The sequence below is a fragment of the Drepanopeziza brunnea genome, assembly GCF_022702325.1.
Source record: "Drepanopeziza brunnea f. sp. 'multigermtubi' strain 214-2 chromosome Unknown ctg3, whole genome shotgun sequence".
In the NCBI taxonomy this organism is placed as follows: Eukaryota; Fungi; Ascomycota; class Leotiomycetes; order Helotiales; family Drepanopezizaceae; genus Drepanopeziza; species Drepanopeziza brunnea.
Genome location: NW_027094066.1, coordinates 2248612 through 2270323, shown reverse-complemented (window position 1 = coordinate 2270323; position 21712 = coordinate 2248612). Strand labels below are relative to the sequence as shown.

Here is a 21712-nt window from a genome sequence, read left to right as displayed (position 1 = left end):
TACTTGCTGATGTCGGTAGGTGGTAGGCACACACATCTGGCTGGGAATGTATGACCTAGGCTGCTTGTTACAGGCCTAGTGAGAGAAGCAAGGGAAAGAAGATATGTGTGATGTACCGGTAGGTCTATTCAGCCCAAAACACAGGCCATATCCCTAGCCTACTAGCACCGCAAAACCAAAACAGAACGGGCGCCCACATAATCTTCCCTCATCCTATAATACAGCAAAAGACCCCCACCACCTGCTCGTAGTTTAATCGACCAAGCAAGACCCGCAGAAGAAGTCTCGTTCTGCCCATTTCAATTCGTAGCGACTCGCTTTTTCCCGATTAATGCAGCCCGTTAGTGTACATGGAGGGGTTTCGTAAAAGTCAAAAGTAGGAAGATCCGTCGCTCTAGATACGCTCATCATATGCAAAGTTTGGAAAAGGAGGGCTGGTTCTACTTCTTCTCTGCAGAGAAGGGGGTATCGTTTACATCCTTGTTGCCGTTGCGAGCGGGTGTGGTGTGATGGTTGCCGTGTTGGGATTTCTCCTTTCGCGCGTCGTCAATTGCAGTCCTCTGCTGGATGCTGGAGTCGTGGCTCTTCCACTCGACTTTGGTATCAGGTGGGAAGCTGAGAATGCGTTTCATCGTCTCTCTGAAGACTGTTAGTATGGTGTCACGATAGAGAGGACTTGCACATACCTGATCCTTAGAACCCTCCCGCCATCATTGCGGGCCCAAATGCTCAGGATGTCCTCCCCGTTTCTTACACTCAAAACGGCTCCACAGACTTCCTCGCTGGCCTCTGCAAACTGATCTCCAATCAGCGCAAAGAGGAGATCCTCCCAGTATCTATCCGCCACGCCCTTCTTCAATCTGACGATCCACTTTCCACCCTTCTTATTCTCTTCATCCTCCCAGACAGGTCTGATGCCTTTCTTGAAGATATGGTAGTCCGAGACAAGTGGTAGGGTAGATGGACGCTTCAGGTGGCTATACAAAGTGAAGAACTCCTCCATCGTATCGAACTGCGCTACAGGATGCAATGTTTTCTCGTAGTCCACAAATCCATTCGACTTTGATATTGGCGGCCGGAACCAGAGCGCCCAGCTATGCCTCAAGTTATGCGCAGGTGGAGGTGTGAGAACCTTGGAAGTCGTGATGCTGGTCTTCGAAGGCTTGGAACCCAAGTCCCTGAGCTGCTTCTCGGCTGTCGGGGTTTTCGCGCCAATCGCACTGATGTAATCTAAACTGGTAGTTGCCTTAGGAGTCTTCGGGTTGGTATTGAATTTGGAGAATGCACCGGTTCCGAGTCCGAATGCGCCAGTTGCGCCACCGGTTGGGGAGGTGAGGGAGGATATAGGGGGGGCCGCGACATTGAAGGGGTTCTTGGTGGTGTGCGAAGACGTCTCCCCTGCTCTTCTGCCTATGGATCCTGAGAAGCCTACTTTCGATTCAGTGGAAGGCCGAGCGCCATTCGTGGGAGGAGGCCCCGTAGACACGGAGAGCTTGCTGGAGCTGGAGACATGTTAGCTTCGCGCTCGTGGCAGGTACGTACGAGACGGGGCGACTCACTTGGCACGGCGAGTCCAGAGATCCATAGGGAACGAGAGAGGGGGTATCTGAGGGTGGGGAGAGGCGATTTGCAAAAGCGGCAAGCTTTGTCGTCGGTGGACAGAGCTCGTGAGCTACAGACGACTTTCCAAGAGCTGTCTTTCCAAGTGGTCGCTGAGCTGATTTCGAGGAGTGGACGGCAGAGGCAGAGGCAGAGGCGGGGCGAAGGGAAATTGATATCTTGTACTAGCGGAAGAGATGTAGTACTGTGATGCTTCGATAAACGTTATTTTACTGAGTTGGATTGGGTTGGGTCGGGTTGGGGTGGGATGGAATAGAAAGAGTCGGGCTGGAGATGTTGGCTGTAGTTGTGGGTTGTTGTGCGTTGTTGTATGTCTGGAGAAATAATTGAAAGCCAGCGGGGCCCAATTCGAGGTGCCATCCAATTATTTGGGGCTAGCGACGGATACGGTCTAGCGCCCGACACCTCTCGTTTGGATAAAATGCAGAACCTTTCTTCCCTTCGTGCGCTTTCTTCTCCTCTTCCTTTCTTCAACAGCAAGACCTCCAACTCAAATCTTCGCCAGCTCGATCCATTCCACACTCAGCTGGCGACTCCGATGCGTGGTCAAGATCGATCTATCTTACGATATACTACCACTTTAAAACCATCGTAGGGAGGGCCCCTTCCTACTTGTAGGATGCGTGCGCTCCCATGAATCTATGATGACCTCAAGATGGCAACATGCTCGCAGCCGGGGAATATGGGGTAGATGGGAAGGGACCGCACATGCTACTTGATACTGACGGTGGTGAGATGAGATGAGATGGGACGAGACGAGACGAGATGTACGTAGCTTCTCTCTCTATCTATATTGCATCGCCGCAATGCAATCAAATGATGACAACACAACTCTGGTAATACGATTCAGCCCTCGTGCTCTGCATGCATGGTTAGTGGTTGAGTATGAGATTCAACATTGGCGAATAAAGTCTGATGAGATACTACGTGCAGCCTGCCATCGTGGGAACTCACTTCTTCCAGAAGCTCCAACCCTGGCTAACGTTCTTTCGGCGCCAGGCAGCTTCTCAAAGTATAGGGCGGGCAGATGCGGTCATATGTCGCACAGGCCGAAGGTGTGCTTCGATCAAGCCAGGATTTTCACGGTGACCAAGTGGTAGTCGACATACGTCCGACCAGTTCCACACCAAAGTTGAGTAAAGCTGGACCATGTTGCTTGCTTCAAGGTTTCTGGGACGTGCTCAGCACTCATACTATCATCGACCGGCTGCATCGCTCCCATGTACACCCACGCTTTCGCGAAACCAGTTCCAGCATCGAAATCGCATGACTGTTCAAGAGTACCGTTGTACAAAGAACTCCATGAGCTCCTTAGCCTCCCTATAACGTTGCCTCTGTCGTTGAAGGCGGCTTCGAGTGAAATGTCAACAGTATTTGTCGAGCGACACTCGTAAAGTCGAAAGTTGAGCGCACCTCTGGGCCGGTTCGTTGCACTCCATAGCACTGCTCCATTTTGGAAGCTTACCGGGTTACGCTTCGAGGACTGCTCTTGTCGAAGACTCTGAGTATGTAGCTCCGATAGCGGTGGCAGTCTCGTCTCGTATCTTTCAGAAAATTATCTGGACAGAAGGCTTCCAAGTTGCCCATTTTTGTGATTCGTCACAGGGAGGTGGACTTCTCACTTCATGATGTTATGAACCCGAAATTGGGTACATTTAATGTCTTCAAATGATTTACCTGTGACTCGCATGCTCTGAGTATGAAGCATACGAGCTCCTGGGACGCCTTTTGATAGGAAATATAGCAATAGGATTGGCGAATATCCGCTTTCATCAATTTTTCCCTTACCAGGCCAGGCACGCTTCTCCTTTCCTATTCACCTTCTATCGTCAACATCAGCTCTTCAAAGCTTCATTTGTAATATATATCTGAGTGGTAACCAGGATCATGCCATTTGAGCTGTCCCGCAGTTTCTGCCTTAGTCCAAGCGGCCAGCCATGAAAATCGGAGCACTACCACCAGCTTTACCATGTTCGGCATGAGGAATCTCAATTTGTCTAGCTTGTTCTTTTATTAGTCATGTCCCCATAACCGTATCTTTACGTTAGTATACTTCAAGACTTAAGAATACTTCAAAACGATGATAGCCACTCGGAAACCGACGGCTTATCTTCTCGCCTCATACCACGGCAGTTCTCTCGCAAAGAGAGCCGAATTTTGTCCACTATATCATGCATTGAAGAGTGGCCATCATCCGCTTCTAGAGATACCACGAGAGTTACGGAGACTCCGTATGCTACGGCCCAGATTAAGCCTCCATCAAAACATACACTGCGCTCCGGGCTATCCACGGGTGCAAAGCCACTCTCAGGGATTCAAGCTGCTGTCGAGTCTTCTTGCCAGCTCCAAAAGCTTAGAGCGACTGGAATTTTACAAACAAAGCTTTCCATGTATGCAAACGGCTCATATAAGTAGTTACATACTGCAATAATAAATACCCAGATATACATCTGCCTTCGCATTCTTCTACGCAGCCCCTAGAACCGTCGAACACCATGTCTCCACCAACTTTTGAACCTTCTACCCAACGCTCATCTACCAAACTCTATGATAGGAAGAAGATAGAGAGCAGCTCACAATACTCTCTCCTACTTCAAATACCTAACCCTCGTCGTTATCGACGAACATCTTTCCGCGAGAACTCCTTCAGCAAGCTACACCTCACTCACTTGTTTTCTTCGAACTTGACCCGTGATAGGAAGAAGTTCATCGATACCAGTCAACATGGTTTCACAGAAACTAGCCCTCAGGAGGCTCAGGTGGTGCCTGCTAGTGCCGATAAAGTTCAGTAATACTCGTGTCCTCGCTTAAGGGACTCACTGTTCAAAGTCGAAGAGGCTATACGCCCATGCTTCCTTCCAGAATAAGTTGACCCCGTGACTTGAACCCAGGTAGGTCCCCTGATTAAAAGGATAGTAACTTTGAAGTGCCTTCAGATCTAGGTGACTAATGACGGTTCCGACTTCCTCCCCAAGAAATTGCTGGAATAATTTTACTCAAAAACTCGGAGACCTGGGCACTTCTTCTCTCCGCAGTGTCGCAGATATCACCCATCACCCATCATCCATCCGTCATCAACCAGACCATTATTGCTACATTACGGACGTGGGCCTCGCATCAAAAACAAACACAGAAAAAAACGCTGGCATATCACATCACATTTAACATTTGCATCCTTCAACATCGCTATGACCTTTCCATCCGTCGCCAAACACCTCCGCCGGCTTCGCTCCCCCGTCTTGAATCCAACACCGTTTCCGAAGCCTGAGGTGCCACTTCTAAAGAGCGATATGTGCTTAGCGAACATCAAGGACGATCAGGAATGCCTGGAACCTGCCAGGGAACAAGCTGTCGCTCCTGTTATCGAGACAAGATGTTTGGTCTCTGCTGAAGAAAAAGAGCGCGATGTTCCAGTCGAGGAGGATCTTATGGTCTATGAGCACAAGAGCTACACCGAGAGCCTTACTTTTCTTCGCCCGAGTGAGTTTTGCACCGTGCTCAGAGCTTTGGGGAGCTTAGCAAAGACTGGCAAGACTGACTACCTCCAGAGCTAGGCCTCATTGCCGGCGAATCCGATGCCTACAAGACTGACCCGACCATCTTTGTAGGCATCGACCTCAAGTATCGCCCCGGTGTGAAGCAGGATATTTCTGAAGTTGGCATTGCCATCCTCGATTCTCGCGCCTTGAAGTTTCGACGCCGAGAGGGTCGCATATGCCCGCCGGGATTCCCAATTCGAGCCTACAATTTTACCGTGGCGGATACCCCGAACGCGGATTTTGCCTTTGGAAAGGCGGAGATCATAAGTGCCCAGGAGCTTCCTTCCCTTTTCAAGAAGGTCGCTTTGGGCCACATGGCACTCCAACCTCTTTACATGGCACCCAAGATCAGCGTCGTCTTCGTGGGTCGCGACATTACGGCGAACTTGGCTCGCATGGGCCAGGGCGACCCGAATTTCTGGAAGTCAGAAAATGGAATGTCGCTAGATGTTTCGGGTGTCATTGATCTTGACATCTTGACCGCGGATATGGGCCTCGTTCCGGCAAAGCTTGCAAAGCATCAGTTTCGATGTGCCGGTAATGAAGCCAACTATACCATCCGAGCAATGCTCAAGTATGTTCATTACAAGACCGATGTATGTCTTTCCGTCCCCGTGTCCTCATCTCTGTTGTATTCCCATGGTAATCTCCCCATACACGAGAGGAAACTAACCAAGCTAGGACTCTAATCCAGAGGTCCAATCAATGAGGGATTCGGTGCTCAAAATCGCCTCGGAAGGCCTTCCCGATGGTCTCATTGACGTCACAAACCTGGACGATGGTATCCTTTCAAGCAGTGAACCTACCGAACGATCATCTGGGTCGGCCGAGAGCTTCTCCTCTATGAGCAAGACTACCAGTGAGAAGTACAGCAAGGCAAGCGATACCATAGGACGTCGATTCTTAGTCAAATTGAAGGAGCTCACAGGAACTCACAAGAGGAAGCAACTTGGTCGCCGGATCAGCATGACCAATTTCTTCTCGGAGAAAGACTGCTTGGCTTAGGATTGTAAGTCGGCGAAAGGGGCGTATGGCGCATACATGCATGGTTTATACCCGTACAGCTAGGTAGCTGTGAATTGATTTCCGCTTCTCTCTTATTTTCGACTTTGGTGGACTGTGGACATTCGTAGGGTGCAATCGCAATAACCAGTGACGCGACTAAACCAGCGTATTTTCTCTCAGCGCCATCCACCACCTTGAAATCGGCAAGCTAGAGTTTCCACTGCGTGATTACGAGGGTACGGCCTGGGGCTTCGATCTCAGGGATGATAGTCACGCCTCTACCGGCTCAGGTCTGCTGCCTGCGCTCTAAGTCGGCTTGGTCATATGATTCATTGACGCGTTTGTTGAGTCCTGTGACTGCTGGGTCTGGGAAATCGAGATGAAATGCCGAGTAGAAATCGAGCTTTTCTTTCTTTGTGAGCTCTGGATTGACGGTGGGGCTGTCACTGAGATGGAGATGGAGCTTTTTCTGTTTGAAGAAAGATACATAGGAGCACATCTCGAGGATGAAATCAGGCGGGTAGTGATGCTTTGCCGCGTCCAGCTGTGCACAGTTGTCAGCTCTACCACTTCATGGCCACGGAAAATCCCACCACTAATCCTCGTACCCCCAAAGCCTGGCGTATCGACTGCACTACCGCTTCTCAACTCGGGCTCAAGACACCTCTTTGTAGAATCGAGATTGTCCCCCACCAAGCACCAAGCGGACTTGGCCCCGTGATCACAATCCCGTTGCCGGTCACTTTGATGGAGTACTTCGTATCCCTCTAAAATTGTTGAGCCTGCAGCGTTCAGGTATTCGCCCAGATTGCCAATGCTCAAAAATGTAGAATCCCTCGCAGCAGAAGTGCCTGTCAACACTGGGACTGCTAAATCCAAAGACGAGAGTAAGTTGGCCCTGAAGCTGTTAGAGAAACTCCTGGGAGTAGGTGGTAATAGGTTATCCCCTTTGGTATTGACGGCGTTCTTATTATTCTTGTCAAAAACGACGGACTGCAATTTCTTGAGAGAGAACGAGTATTTCGAAGCTGAGCCTTCAAATGTAACGGTAGGGATGCCGACCCATCTTGCGGCTGTGTCTCTGTTAATCGAAGTCCTGATCTTGTGCCAGGGACTTACAGATTGGAGGAGAAAAAAGCAAGAAGCCCACCGCTGAAGAGTTTCATGGATGTGACAGATATTTGTTTGACTTGTCAAGCGTCGATGTTCTTGGGCGAGCCACGAGCTAGGACACTGGGTTGTTGAAAGATATATTGTTATTTATCTTGATATATATTTTCTTTTGTATATAAAGATTGGAGGCCAGACCGAACCCAGCAAGCCCCGAGAATGACCCTGCGTATCTGCATACTGCATTTTTAAAGGTAAAGTAACGTTGCTGGGAAGCAAGATCTGCACGCTTTCCTATCTCCAAAGTAGGGGAAGCGTGCCATCTCGTAAGATATGGAGAAGCACGATTAAAATACGGAGAGGATGGTCGACTGGGCTCGAAACTGTGCGTGGTTTTGTCTGAAAACGAGAATGAGAACGTATGAATGCCTTCAAATGACTGTTCGAGTCATGTGACCGTAGGAAGACGGGTAGGCAAACCTCCATGACGACGCGATGTCCCACTAATGCCGCTTTCACCTTCAGGCTTCAACCTTCAACCCTCTCTCTACTTCCTTCCACATCACAACTCACAACTCCAGTTTTCCCGCTGAACATAGCGACTCCAGTGACTGAGCTTTGGTGAAAGCCCAAACACATCCTCATCGGCCACGGCGGCTGCGGGTCTCACTCATCATGGAGGGCTGGGAGGCTGAAGTCGACTTGGACTCGGTGGACTTCCCCTGGGAAATTAATAATCGATTTTTCTCCAAGAAGGAAGAGGATGAAATAGAGCTTTTCATCAATCAAGCAAGATTTCAGACGGAGGAACAGCGGCGCCGAGATGACTTCAAACAATATCTACGACGTCTCGAGAGCGAATTTGAGCGGAATGAAACCAAGATTCAGTCGCGATTGAAGACCATCATCTCGTACAAACTTTGGGTAGAGTACTATTCGCCGATCTGGCTCTCATTGTGGCTAATTCTCTCAGGGGCAAGACGTCGACAGCGTACGGACATCCCATGTGCCAGCTTATACCTTTACGAAATTCCCTAAGCTTCCCGTCGAGCTGCAAACAAGTATATGTAAGCATTCACACACTGCCTTGCGAGCTCTCAAGCAGAAGGCTATCAAGAAGGTTGCCCTATAGAAATAACTTCGCAGTGCTGATAGAAGCACAGGGTCTTTCGCCGCACGTGTCGATTCTCCCCAAACTCATCGGTTGTCTCTCATAGATTCTGAAGGCAGTGTATATGCAGATGACGACGTACGGAAACCAGACGGCATTGAAGTCTTGTGGGCCTGTCGAAAGTCAAGAGAAGTAGCTCAGAAGATTTTCACGTACCTAGAACTACAGAATAGTTGTGGTACGTATCGGGAGCCATACTTTGATATTTCCAGGGTTTCTGGTGATATGTCTCATTGCCACTATCGCTAACTTCTCCTTGATGTAGACGAAGGCCAACTCCAACTGGTCAATACTCTCTATGACAAATTCTCTATCTGTGGCCACCGCTGGTCTGATTTCAAAGTCTTGATCGATCAGGTGCTGCATTTCAACAATCCTGGGAAGATGATCAATAACTTTCAAAGAGACATACAGGGCATTCAGAAGATCCGTTTTCTCGCAGTGGACTTCAACATATTTAGCGCTATCCCAGTGCTTGTTTGGGAACAGTTTTCCAGTCTTGAGCTTCTTACTATCGTCACGTACCCATACTGCGACATTCGAGAGTTAGATTACACAGAAGATTCAGACCATAAGCTGGAGTTGATCAAGCCGCAAAAGTGGTCCATGTATGGGAGACGAGCTGATTGGATTCTGGAACGAGCAAGGAAAGCCTTCCAAGCAGCCAAGCAAAAAGGCGGCTTCCCCAAAAAAATACCAAAACTCGAAGTCCGTGTACGAAAGATTGACGACGAGGACTTCGACTATCTTGTACAGGAAGAGTGGACTGATGATATAGAGGACTACATGCAATTGCATGGTATTAACGAGTATGACCACGACCAGGATGACGAGCAAGGCCTGGACAGTGTTTGGTTTCAGCAAGCAAAGATGAGGATGCACCATGTTGTCGCACGACCAGAAATCGAGGCGTTGGAGCAACTTCATTACCCGGCAAAGGATGAGTAGTTCGTCCGAGTTCATGAGCTCTGACTAGATTGGGCAGACGTTGTTCCTGATCGATGTGTATGAGTTGTGCAATGGCTCTGACGAGATTGTGCAGGCGTCGTTTTTCCTGATCGATGTGTATGTATGAGTTGTGCAATGGCGACCAAAAGTATGGTGACAATTTTCGGGGCGAGCTATGTGTGTAGCATTGGCATAAGTCATAGTGTACAGATAGATGTGGAATTTGCATGTGGCTGAGCTGAGCAGAGCAGAGCAGAGCAGAGCAGAAATGAATACGGAGCTTCTATACAAAACTGTGCCAAGTCCGTCTTATATGATTTTCTGCATCTGATCTTGCTCTGTAAGTCATGTCCACAGGTACAGATCTCTGTTAGCAGTTTCACGATGCCTGGCCGGGCCGGGCCCGTACCCCGTCTGTTGTCATTGCACTGGCCTGAAAAGAACGCTTGGTCGCGGCGACATGACAGCCGAGCCACTTTTACGCTTCACCTACGGAGATGCACCAACAACGCTTTGTCTAGATACTAAAGGTACTACTTCGTAACTAGATGGAATGGAGCCTTTCCTCCAATTGAAGGAAGCATGGATCGTTTATCCGTAGGTTCCTCCGTATTATAATTTGTATTTACCCGTGAGTGCGTTGACCACGACGTCAAGCCGGTGGCGATCTGACACCCGCAGCATAAATAAACAAATCCCACAGGATAGGTAGGTATTGATTCGAAATTTCCCGATCTGAGAGGCTCTCCCTCGTGCGGACTTGCGAGAATGTCTACCAGAGATTGCACCCGTATCACGCCTCAATGTCCAGTCGAATACACGATCTACGGCTACTACCCCAATCTTCCTGGCAACGTTATTCTTTGCGTGGTATTCGGCATTTGCATGGTTCTGCAGGTTGGATTGAGCATCAAAGGACGCACCTGGACTTGGCTCGTTGGACTCTTCATCGGCTGCGCGATTGAGTTCGCGGGCTACATCGGCCGCATCATGATGCATTCGAATCCATGGAACGATATTGCTTTCAAGCAGCAGATCATCTGTCTAATTCTCGCGCCGTCGTTCGTTAACGGCGGCATCGACCTGACCCTGAAGCACCTTGTCCTCCGCTTTGGACCACAGTACAGCCTTATCAGGCCCGCGATGTACACGTGGGTTTTCATCGGGCTCGACGCCGTGTCCATCCTCATACAGGCAGCGGGAGGAGGCATGGCAGCCGCAGCAAGTATCGAAAACGTGAGCTTACTCAACATCGGAAACAACTTGATCCTGGCTGGTATCGCCCTGCAGGTTGCCCAGCTTGTTGCTTTTGGTATCGTGAGCTTGCATTACGCCTATAACGTCTACCGGCATCGGAAATTAGGCGCTTTTGACGGTGCGGACGCTGTAGTACCGGGAAGGTTGAAGTACTTCGTGTCCATGGTGGCGGCAGCATATTTTCTCATCCTGATACGATGCATCTATCGGTAAGTCCGCTCAGGAACTTCTGCGTTGCGGAGATCTGACATGGTACATAGTATTCCAGAGATGTCAGGAGGATGGGGAAGTGAACTGCAGCGTGACGAACCACTGTTCCTGGTATTGGATGGAATGTAAGTACTTTGTGAAATTTCCATGCATCTGGGTCTGCAAGATTGACATTATCACAGTACCGTGGCCATCGCCTGTATCGCACTCACGGTGGCGCACCCAGCTTTGTGCTTTCCTGAAATGGGGCATGGCAGAAAACTCATATTTACATCCGAGCCAGAAAGTGACGTAGAAAAATAGATTGGAACCCAAAGGAAAAACTGGGCTGGAGAATGGCACTTAATGATGAATATGTAGATAATCTACAGATTTATAATAGACTAATCAAGATATAGGACCTCGAATGGGAGAGCCTGATCGATTTTTCCCCTGGAGCGAAAATTCCGGACGATTCCGACACGGCGAAATGGGGCTAATGCCACGATTCTGGCCTCCAGAAACATGTAGGTTATATGGTAAGGGAAAGAGCGAGCCGTAAACTGAGAATAGCAACTGATTCGAATACGCATAATCACACAATTCAGCATCTGATACCTGTGATATACATGATTCACACAGTTGGCGGTCTTTCCGGTCTTTTAAACGTTTTTAAACGAGGAAAACAACAATATCGAAATCGCAGCAAAGGAACAATTCCAGGGGAAGAAATGATACGATGTTAAAATTATCTAGATGAATAATTCCCCTCCCTTTCTCCCTCCGACCACTTTCTGGACGTCCGACTCGTCCTCGCTTATGCTTATTTTCCATCGCGGAAGTCTCCATCCAGCCAGCCCCCTGACTGATTTTAAGCGAGGAGTTTATTTATACGTAAGGTAGCGATCACCAGTAAGCTCGTACCACCGACTCATCTTCGTTATTGTCATACTTATCACCTTGACAGTATTGTGATGTTGCTCTCTGCCTGATGATTGTGGGGATACCTGCTGATTGTTTTCTCGCACGGGAGTAGATGATCTATCTATCTGTCTTGGGGCTTTTGACGTAGAGCTGAAGGGGACGAAGCAAAGATGTGCAGGCGGGGAATCGGAGCGTAAACCAGGGGCCGCTGCTGGTGTTCTCGAGCTTTACCATCGAGGCGTATTCGTATGGGTTATTGCTGAGGAGAGAACGAAAGTGAGGAGGCTTGAAATGAGCTGTTTGTTGGTGTTGGTAAGTGGGTTTCGGAGTTTGTGGGTTCTTGGGTGTGGAGAAAGCATGTCGCATGTTGCTATGAAGTTTGGAAAGAGAAGGTGAAGTCAGAGGATCATTCATACTTTGATACTGCGGTGAATAGTCAGTCTTCCGCTCCTCCCAGGCCATCTCCACCGTCGCTACCTTGTTGGCGTCCACCTAGCTTCGGGCTCGCTTCGGCACCCAACTTATCGCTTCATATGTCGCAATTCTCACCTTCAGCGTAACCTAGAACAAATGGAAGCGTGTACGGTGTAGTTGGATGGCTTCTTTCATCTCAATTGCTACAGGATCTAGCACTCCTTAACAAGACCAATGCAGGACGGACTATTCTGGGCCAGAAGTAGAGATCCTTTCAAGGGAAATGGGGGGCGTATCTCCTCTGCGAGGCCGTACGTCTTCTCATAGACTTTAGCAATATTAAAGGCGGGGATGAATCCGGACGGTGTTTTCGCCACTGGACGGTTTCTTGGGGATAAGACAACTTCGAACACTTTTTTTGATGGGGTTTTCTTCTATATATATATATATATATATATTCTAGGCTCAAGCCAGCTCTCGCAAAGAAAATAGCTAAAACAGTGAGCGACCCTACACCTCTGAAGCCCGACTACCATAGTGCGTAATTCGACTTTCTTCAACCAAACGGCGAGCATATCAAGAAATGTATTTTGACTGCCGGGAAAGCCCTCAAACCGGAAACCTGTGGTAGAGGCTGTTCTGCATGAGGAATGCCTGGAATCTTTGGAGGAAATTTTGATGTTCCTCTCCAGTCTTCCCAGAAGACGTTGGAATGTATGATCTTTTGCTTGATGCGAAAGGAATCGGGAGATTACTCGAAAAAAAAAAAAAAAAAAACAACCAGAAGAATCGCTATGACAATGACAAACGGCACGGAGGGAGGAAGGGAAGAGACAGAGTCGCGTAAAGGCAGTGCGGAGATGTACTCCGTAGCTGAATAACAGATTGCCAACTCACCTCTTCCCCTCCACCCCTTAATAAGTTGAGGTATATACTATTGATATACTTCATAGGATTGACCTTTAAAGTGTACAACTGATTTGTGACAACCCTTATCGGCCCCAAATCACATAGTAACACCGGCCCTCAAGGGGGTTTTGAACCTTGAAGCCCCACTGTAACTAACTCCACCTGTTTCTGACCCTCGAGGGTGTAATTTAGTAGTATTGGGCCTTAACGGAGTACTGGGTCGGGAATAATAATCGAAAGATTTCCCGAGCTTGAGAGCTGACCTTTGGATTGGGTCCATCCCCCTGAGCCCGCTTATCAATGGCTTGAAGCCTTGTCACTACTGTATGATTGCACAGACCAGATACTCGGGTACTCGATCAGGGCTAAATAATATGTACTAGTTCATTGGCTGCACAGTTCCACTTTCGCCCTTGGTAGAACAAGACTGACTGCAGGTACCGAACGGAGCGGTCATCCCGACAGATCATCCGCATAAGCGAAGTGGGTCAACAATGGTGCCACCAATCATCCATCTGGACCTGTCAGACAGACACGTGAATATGTCTCCTATATATAAGTAGGACGTTTCGTCTCATCTCATTCGGGGACCCATCGGAATGGAGATCCGTAGATAGGATCGGGACCGGGAGGATGAATAGAGAATTTCCGAAGATGGCTGGCTAGTACACTAGTACATTGCACTCTGTACTACTATATTCTGTATAGGCATTGTTCTACAATTATTTATTGTAAGTCGACTCGGACTTGGCAGCTCGAAAGAAGTTGGTAAGTCATGAATGAATATGCATGATGTAGGGTACTTCTCCAGACTTGATGATACACCTCCAATTACATGTACAAGTTGTACTACCTACTACTAGTAGTATGTACCCTTCCTATCAAGCAATGAATATGGCCGGGGACGGCTGAACGTGATGCCGGCTGCTCTTCATGCGTGATCTGATGGCATCCTCACGGAGATCATTAATTATGTTACCACTCGCACCAGCAAAAGGACCCAGCGTCTCTTGGAAAAGGGAAATTCAGGGTTCTCCCGTTTCATCCTTTCTTCTTAGCCTGCCCTGCATCGCAAAGACTTCCCTTTGCTGTCCAACTTCTTTTGCCTACTTGTTCCCTTCTGCTGGGCCGTGATGTTGTTGTCATCGTCGACCGTCACAGTTGACGGTCTTTCACGCTAAAGTAAGGGCGTTACCGGTAGTAGAACAAGAAGTGAACTACTCGAGTACTCCCGGCTTGGCTCCGATCCGCCCCGCCCCGCCCCACCCCACTCCACCCCACCCCACCCCACTCCGTCCTACTCTGCTCGGCTCCACCGCTTTCTCTTAAATCCGGTCGAATTCTCCTAAGTTAAAGTCAAGTACGAACGGTCCAGTTCATTTCAATCCAGTCCAGTCCAGTCCAGCCGATGTTCTTGGTTAGGCCAGTGCACCGCCGTCGACCTGTATGGTACTCCACTTCATCTATCAGGACATCGCCACTCCTTGAAAATGCATCTTCCTGAACCCCGTTTCATCACTGCCAGTCGCAGTCTCTAAGACTCGCGGACGTGGACGTCGACGTCGACCGAGGACCTCGATAACAATCATCCACCTGGGAATACACCGCGCAAGGTAGCAGATCAGATAAACCACACGAACAGTGTCAGCCGCGACCGCAACCGCAGCCACAGCCTGCCGCTACCATGTTTTCTATTCTGTCCGATATCTGGGGGCAGTTGAAGTCTTTGAAGCCGGCCTTCATTTCAAAGACCCCGCATTTCAATTTCATCACGGTCCATTGTGAGTTGCCCTGGGCTTCAGAGAGGCAGCCCCCGCTAATCGGTTGCCTGCAGACTTCTGGATCATTGGCATGGCCCTTTTCGGCTCTCTATGCCTGTACATCCGAGGAGATCTCGCCTACATCGATGCGCTATTCTTTGCCAGCGGATCTGCCACCCAGAGTGGCCTCAATACCGTGGATCTGAACCTTCTGAATACCTGGCAGCAGGTGGTCTTATACCTGATTTCCATCGTTACCAACCCGATCACCATCAACTCGTTCGTCGTGTTCTTGCGATTATACTGGTTCGAGAAGCGTTTCCAGCATATTGCGAGAGAGTCTAGGAAGAACCGCCTGAGTATTGCAAAGGCCAGGACACTAGAGCCAGACATCGGGGATGAGGAGAGGGGAGTCAGAGGACGACGTATCATCGTGAACCATGCTAGCACAAGACCAAATGGTATGACAAACAAGGACGCGATCCCTGAGGACTACGATGATCAGGTTAAGAAGGAGAAAATCTTGGCCAGTGACAATGCCAGTGGCTCTCATTCATCGGAGAGCACTACCAAAGGCCGTGGTTCAGAGACAGCAGTGGATGACGACGAAAAATATCTAGTCGGGGATCAGTCTAGACCTCAGATCAAGTTTGCGGATCAAGTAAAGAGGAGCAATGGCCTGGCCGATGAGCCAATTCGGTTGCCAGCTCAGCGTAGCCACGAAGACCATATTGCCTTTCTCGAGCGTCAGCGGAATCAGGACGAGGGAGCTGTGCTCAGGATCCCTGGACCACGAGATGCAGATGCAGGCGTAGCGCCGGTCACTCTGGATCATCAGGACCAAATTTCTCCCATAATGTCTAGACGAGAATCCAGGCTTTCAGGACAGTTCTCCCATCAGGACCAGACTTCAACTAAGCAGGGCAATGAGGAACACCCACCGTCGGCGAGACGGAATATCACAATCGCAGAGCCCACTCAATCTCATATCACCGAAAAGATCGTTGTCGATGCAAAGGCTGCCAAAGACACATGTGGCGTTCTACGACTTCGTAGACCTAGAATATTTGGTGGCGAGAAAACAGACGCCGACGAACACACCCAACACGCTCGGAGATCGTCAACCTTTAACACAATCATGACAGCACTGTCGAGAGACAAAGACGAGGGTATGCCATATTTGAGTTGGGAGCCAACAGTCGGACGAAACTCGGCCTTCGTAGACCTAACCGAGGAGCAGCGAGAAGAGTTGGGAGGTATCGAGTACAGATCCCTGAAGTCATTGGTTCTCATCCTGATCGCCTATTACGTCGGCTTTACACTCTTCGGCGTGGTCAGCATCGTGCCATGGATATTCAGCGACGACTCTTACGGAACAATTGTCGAAGCTGCCGGGGCCAGTCGCATCTGGTGGGGAATCTTTACATCCAACTCGGCCTTCACCGATTTAGGCTTCACCCTTACCCCTGACAGCATGATTTCCTTCCAGAAAGCTCAATGGCTTTTGGTGGTGATGTCCTTCCTCATCATCATTGGCAACACGGGGTTTCCTATAATGCTCCGAATCATCATATGGATTACTTCAAAGTATGTTCCAAGGGAGAGCGGAATCTGGGAAGAGCTGAAATTCTTGCTTGATCACCCTCGTCGATGCTTCACTCTTTTGTTTCCTTCAAAGGCAACGTGGTGGTTGTTTTGGATCTTGGTCATCCTGAACGGGGTGGACTTGGTATTCTTCATCATCCTCGATGTAAGTGCTCTATTTCTACCAGCTTTAACAAAACACTGACCCTTCTGGAGCTGGGTAACGAGATAGTCACTGACCTTCCGGTCCACATTCGAGTCCTCGCTGGCTGGTTTCAAGCTGTGTCGACCCGTACAGCTGGATTCGCCGTGGTCAATCTCGCTGCACTCCACCCTGCCATCCAAGTATCGTACCTCATCATGATGTATATCTCCGTTCTCCCCATCGCGATTTCGGTGCGTAGGACCAATGTATACGAAGAGAAGTCCCTCGGTATCTACGGCTCTTATCAGGAAGACAACGCCGACATGGAGGAGCCTTCATACGTAGGTGCACACTTGCGGCGTCAACTTTCCTTCGATTTGTGGTATATCTTCCTGGGACTCTTCATCATTTCCATTTCCGAAGGCGAGCGTATCCAAAACGGCGACCCAGCATTCACCATGTTCAGCGTTCTCTTCGAAATTATCAGCGCATACGGTACCGTTGGTCTCAGTCTCGGCTACACCAACATCAACGCCTCGTTCTCCGCTGAGTTCGGCATCATAGCTAAGCTCGTCATTATCGCTATGCAGATTCGTGGCCGCCATCGTGGTCTCCCCTACGAATTGGACCGCGCCATTCTCCTCCCAAGCGAACATCTCCAAAAGAGAGAAATGGATGACGCCGTACGCGCAATGCGAAGACGTTCATCCCTCGCCACAATGGCGGCCAATGGTGGTCCTGTCAGCAGCGGTGCACTCAAGACTGCACGTACTAGAAGTCGCAGCCCGGTCAACCTCCTTGGCACGCTCTTGCATCCTGGCCCTACTATTCCGAACAGCCACCGCGATCCGATGCCGTACAAGTCAAGGAGAGCGAGTACGGTGTCTGTGGGTATGAGGAGCCGCACAACACGGAGCGTGAGTTCGGCTCATTCGTCTTGCGCTGATGGTCCGACCGAGAAGAGAGGTCGAACGGAGGGACGCAGGAGTTTCTTTCAAGAGGGCGTCAATCCTGCGCCTACTGTGCATCCAGAGACTATCTCCGAAGCTACGTCGCCGGCCACTAGCGGAAACACGAGCATGGGCGTTAGTATAAAATGAAAAGGTAATTTGAGCGGGGCGCAGCTTGGTGTTTGACATAGCTTTTTTGGTGGGAAGGAGTTAAGGGTTCTTGGAATATGTATATTTGCTGTCCTGGAAGCGAGCGATTCCTTTGGTTAGACCCACAGGAGTACAACAACTGTGTGATTACTTGGGACATGTAGGTATACCTATGCGGGAAGCAAATACCGCGCTGGAGTATGTGGCATTGCAAGTTGTGTGTGTATCTGTATGTGTATCTGTATAGATGGGCGGGTTGGGATGGATAGTATATTTGGGCGGGAGACGCCGGCGGCACGCGGCTGGCCTTATTTGCTCAGCTGAGAAAGAAACTAACAAATAAATAGTATCGGACAGAATCCCTCCCTCAACATACGGAGCTAGCGTCAGGTGTCAGGTGTCTTTGTCTCATGGTTACTGAGGGCTGCTGCTCTCCTGGACTCCTGGGGAAGAGGTTCGTTCTGCTGATATAGATAGATAGAATTTTTTTTTTTTTTTTTTTTTTTTTTTTTTTTTTTTTTTTTTTTTGGATTAGATATGTATTTAATAGGTAGTAGTAGAAGTGAGTGTGTAATCACGCCGTACCGTACCGTACCGCACCGGATTTGAATAGGACAGTCAGGATGGCTTTGTTGGCGCTGCGTTGCGTTGCGTTGCGTTTAGCATAACTTTATTTTATTTACTGTTCCGCGGGTGTGTGTGTGTGCGCGCTGGTAGCGGGAGGAAGGAAGGAAGCTATGGCTATGGCTGGATCTATGGCTGAATGTACGGATGTGGCTATGGATGTGTGTGTGTGTGTGTGTGTGTGTATGTGTGTATATGTTACTTAGCTGCTGCTGGATGGCTGTTGGGTGATGGGTGATGGATAGAACCCGCTCTGGTGCTGTTGGAATATACGGAGTACGGGCAGGAGGGAGCTCAAATAAGATACCGAATTCCTCACACGGATGGATAATGATGTTGGAATGGTTTTATATATACATGTTCATACATTCGTATATATATAGATACATCTACTTTACTTTACTTTACTTCTCCCCTACCCCTTAGCTCGATTGTCTTTTTTTAATTTCCCATCAGAAACGTCCGGGATGATATCTAGCCAGTCGAGTAATGCCCCTTTTCTCTTTTGTTTCTTTTTTTTGCAAAGCCGGCGATCGCGCCTTCCATCCTGAGAAAACTCCATGCAAAAAACATTGCTGCAAACGGTATCTGCTCAATATCGCTGACATACTCCGACAACAACAATAAGAACAGCAGCAACAACAACAATCTTCAAAAAATCGTGCCCATGCTTACTACAAAGCACCCACCCACTACCCACCAGCCCGTAGGTAGGTAGGTAGCGCCTAGGCGTCGGTCGTACAGATATGCACATTTGCAACCACCCCTTGACCACTTCCCAAATGGGTGTTGTTGTTGACCACGACGCACTTCTCCCCGGCTCGGACACGCCACATGCCACCCTCTCCAATAGCGAACGTCTTGCCTCCGAGCGCAACCTGGACGCGGCCTTTAGCGACGGAGCAAATCTTTACGCTCTCCTTCGAAGCATGCATAGGCAGTTCATGCTCGGTGCCAGAGCCGATGGCCAGGACCTGGAACTTCGTGCCGGAGATGGAGATGCCGAGGGGTCGGGTGGAGAGGTAGGTGGAAGAGAAGGCGATATCTGAAGGGGGGTTAGGAGGAGATTTCAGTCCCGTGGGTCGTAAGGAGAAAGTTTGAGGTTTAGTATGGAAAAGGGAGGGGAAAGGGACGAGTACTTACTTTCCTCCGTCTCTTGATCGTCGGCTTTGCCTTCGGGGTTGATACGAGCTCGTACTCTGCCAGAAGCGACTTCCCAATCCTCTCTTCCATCAGCTTCTCCAAGCTTGCCGCGACTTCGCTTTGGGGCCTTCGATGGAGTTTTGCGTGGCAAAGAGATGGCTCGTGGAAATTTGCGCGCTGGGCCGGTACGGATCGGGCTATTGAAAGGATCTGGCTGGGAGGTTAGACCGCCGATGACCGTAGCAGAGGAGGCTTCTTTGAGTGCTGTGGCGGTTTCAGATGAGGGATTGTTAGACTGTGTATGTTCCTTAGACTTCTGGCGATGTGCTAGCTTGCTGCTCTCCGCAGGGTTGGGCTTCATTCCTGGTGTGATCCGGGCCGTAGTTGAGATTTTACGCTGGGGTAGAGGAATAGGGGTTTCTATGCGCACTTGGCCATCAGAGGTGACGTTCTTTGCGGGAACAATTGGTCGGGGCTCCTTGGGAGTGACACGAGCAGCAGTTCCTTTACGCTGATGAAGGACGACTGTCGGCTTTTTAGGAAGCTCTGCCTCAGATTCCGAGATTTCCGAAGGTGGACGAGTCGGGTATACAGCTGCTTTCAGCGCGGCTTGGCCTACTTCAATCAACTTGCCCATACACATTGCAGCAGGAGACTTCGCAGAGACGGTACCTGCAATCAGAGCATCTAGTCTGCGGTCGTCGCTGGCAGGGGGTGAGTGCGTGCTGGTGATCGTAGCCAGCAATGCATCCATCTTGACTTGCTGAGGGGTCCGAGCATCTGCTGGCGCATCATCTATGTTATGCTGGCTCGTCTTTGGGTTGTGTACAGCGTTCAGTGCAGATGGGAGGCCGTTGGTTGTAGGACGTCCGCCATCAAGGGCTTCGTTATTTGCGAATGCTGCGATTGAACTGGGTCTGATGTTCGATTCTTGCAGGGACTTGTCCTTCTTGCGCCTCTTATTCTCAGACTTAGAGGTATCTTGGATCGTGCTGACTTCCGCGACAGTGACCTCCGAAGCTTGTTGTCCCGCCTCCTCCTTATCCTCGTCGATTTCTGCTGCCTTACGCTTCTTGCTCTTCTTGGACTTCTTGGCCACCGGCTCCTCAACCTGTTGCTCCTGTTTACCTTCTTCCTTGTTAACGCCCCCCGTCTGTTCCGGATAATTCCTGTAATCCATCTCACGCTTATGCTCAAGACCCTCAAGGCTCTTGGTAGCATCTGCAATCTTTCGCGCCAGCTTCGCGGCTTTGGATTCATCAGGACCCGACAGGAGAGTTTCCAGCTGAAATTTTTGCCTCTGGATTGCCGCTCTCAAGACCTCGGGATGGTCTTGACCGTTGCCATGGGTCGGCTTGGTTTCATCGTTGATGGGAAGCTGGTCTAGATTAAGTTGTCAGCAGCGACGCACCCAACTCTCAGCCCCCCAAAAGTGACATACCCTTCTCGTGGCTCTTTGCCTCTTTCTTCATCTTCTCCATCTTCTTCTTCTCCTTCTTGCCATCGCCCTTCCCACCTCTCAAGCATACAATTGCTGTGCCCTCAATCCCTCCATCACCCCCAGATGCATTCACCTCTACCAACCCCTCAGCACGACTCCCTCAAGCATCTCTCACCCTCGACCTCCCTATTATACTCTCCCAATTCCGCCCAATCCCCACTGAATTATAGCCCAAAACCAAGAAAATCACAAACTCACCTTGAGGCGCCATCTCGTCTTTCTCTTCTTCTCTCTCCGTCGCGTTGCGTATTGTTGCACAGAAACAAATCTCCAGACTCACAGAAAATCACGAGCCAAAGTCGAGTTCGTATGTTTTGTTGTTTTCCGTGAACAAAATAAATGAATCAGGTACAGAGACGAGTTGAGTTGAGTCCGGGAGGGAAGTGAGGCGAGGCGCGCTAGTAGGGAGGCGCTAGTACGGAATTAGTGCTAAGTAGCTTCGATTTGACGACGACAAGAGGTGAGAAGGGAAAGGTGAGAGGTAATAAGACAGGGGAGGTGAGGAAGAAAAAGAGAAGATCTTCAAGGACTTTGGCTATTTTGAACGGAAAAACGAAGGGGAACATTGGAGGAGAGCCTTACGAAGGTGATTTTGTAGAGCTCAAAGTCTAAAGGCGGGAATTGGGGAGCTGAGGAGTCATCGTCTTTGATAAATTGGTGAGTTTGAAAAGAGATGAGGAAAATGAGATGCTAGATTATATTTTACATGGGGAGCTAAGGGAAAGAGAGAGAGACGGAGAGAGACTGTGTATAAATATGAACGTAATTG

The 21712-nt window shown here is 49.4% G+C and overlaps 7 protein-coding genes across 7 annotated transcripts; 4 read left to right on the top strand and 3 right to left on the bottom strand.

Annotated features, from left to right (window-relative positions):
• Window positions 1–440: 440 nt before the first annotated feature.
• On the bottom strand, window positions 441–1585 carry L3040_002773 (uncharacterized protein; the record flags this gene model as incomplete). The annotated part of the gene is made up of 3 exons (XM_007296277.2): window positions 441–639; window positions 687–1502; window positions 1560–1585. 3 exons carry the CDS (start codon window positions 1583–1585, stop codon window positions 441–443), a joined length of 1041 nt encoding a protein of 346 aa, XP_007296339.2.
• Window positions 1586–2686: 1101 nt separating this feature from the next.
• Window positions 2687–3207, bottom strand: L3040_002772 (uncharacterized protein; the record flags this gene model as incomplete). The annotated part of the gene is made up of 2 exons (XM_007296278.1): window positions 2687–3035; window positions 3086–3207. The coding sequence occupies 2 exons, from the start codon at window positions 3205–3207 to the stop codon at window positions 2687–2689; spliced, it is 471 nt and encodes a 156-aa protein (XP_007296340.1).
• A 1601-nt stretch (window positions 3208–4808) lies between these two features.
• L3040_002771 (uncharacterized protein) lies at window positions 4809–6164 on the top strand (the record flags this gene model as incomplete). The annotated part of the gene is made up of 3 exons (XM_007296279.1): window positions 4809–5100; window positions 5169–5755; window positions 5841–6164. 3 exons carry the CDS (start codon window positions 4809–4811, stop codon window positions 6162–6164), a joined length of 1203 nt encoding a protein of 400 aa, XP_007296341.1.
• Window positions 6165–7949: 1785 nt separating this feature from the next.
• Window positions 7950–9393, top strand: L3040_002770 (uncharacterized protein; the record flags this gene model as incomplete). The annotated part of the gene is made up of 5 exons (XM_066155674.1): window positions 7950–8198; window positions 8248–8341; window positions 8438–8523; window positions 8614–8623; window positions 8711–9393. The coding sequence occupies 5 exons, from the start codon at window positions 7950–7952 to the stop codon at window positions 9391–9393; spliced, it is 1122 nt and encodes a 373-aa protein (XP_066012651.1).
• Window positions 9394–10161: 768 nt separating this feature from the next.
• L3040_002769 (uncharacterized protein) lies at window positions 10162–11339 on the top strand (the record flags this gene model as incomplete). Its single annotated transcript, XM_007296282.2, has 4 exons — window positions 10162–10859; window positions 10911–10985; window positions 11043–11151; window positions 11259–11339. The coding sequence occupies 4 exons, from the start codon at window positions 10162–10164 to the stop codon at window positions 11337–11339; spliced, it is 963 nt and encodes a 320-aa protein (XP_007296344.2).
• Window positions 11340–14770: 3431 nt separating this feature from the next.
• On the top strand, window positions 14771–17675 carry L3040_002768 (uncharacterized protein; the record flags this gene model as incomplete). The annotated part of the gene is made up of 3 exons (XM_007296283.1): window positions 14771–14867; window positions 14921–16596; window positions 16647–17675. 3 exons carry the CDS (start codon window positions 14771–14773, stop codon window positions 17673–17675), a joined length of 2802 nt encoding a protein of 933 aa, XP_007296345.1.
• A 1349-nt stretch (window positions 17676–19024) lies between these two features.
• L3040_002767 (uncharacterized protein) lies at window positions 19025–21154 on the bottom strand (the record flags this gene model as incomplete). Its single annotated transcript, XM_066155673.1, has 4 exons — window positions 19025–19344; window positions 19443–20825; window positions 20884–21018; window positions 21142–21154. 4 exons carry the CDS (start codon window positions 21152–21154, stop codon window positions 19025–19027), a joined length of 1851 nt encoding a protein of 616 aa, XP_066012650.1.
• Between the last annotated feature and the right edge of the window lie 558 nt (window positions 21155–21712).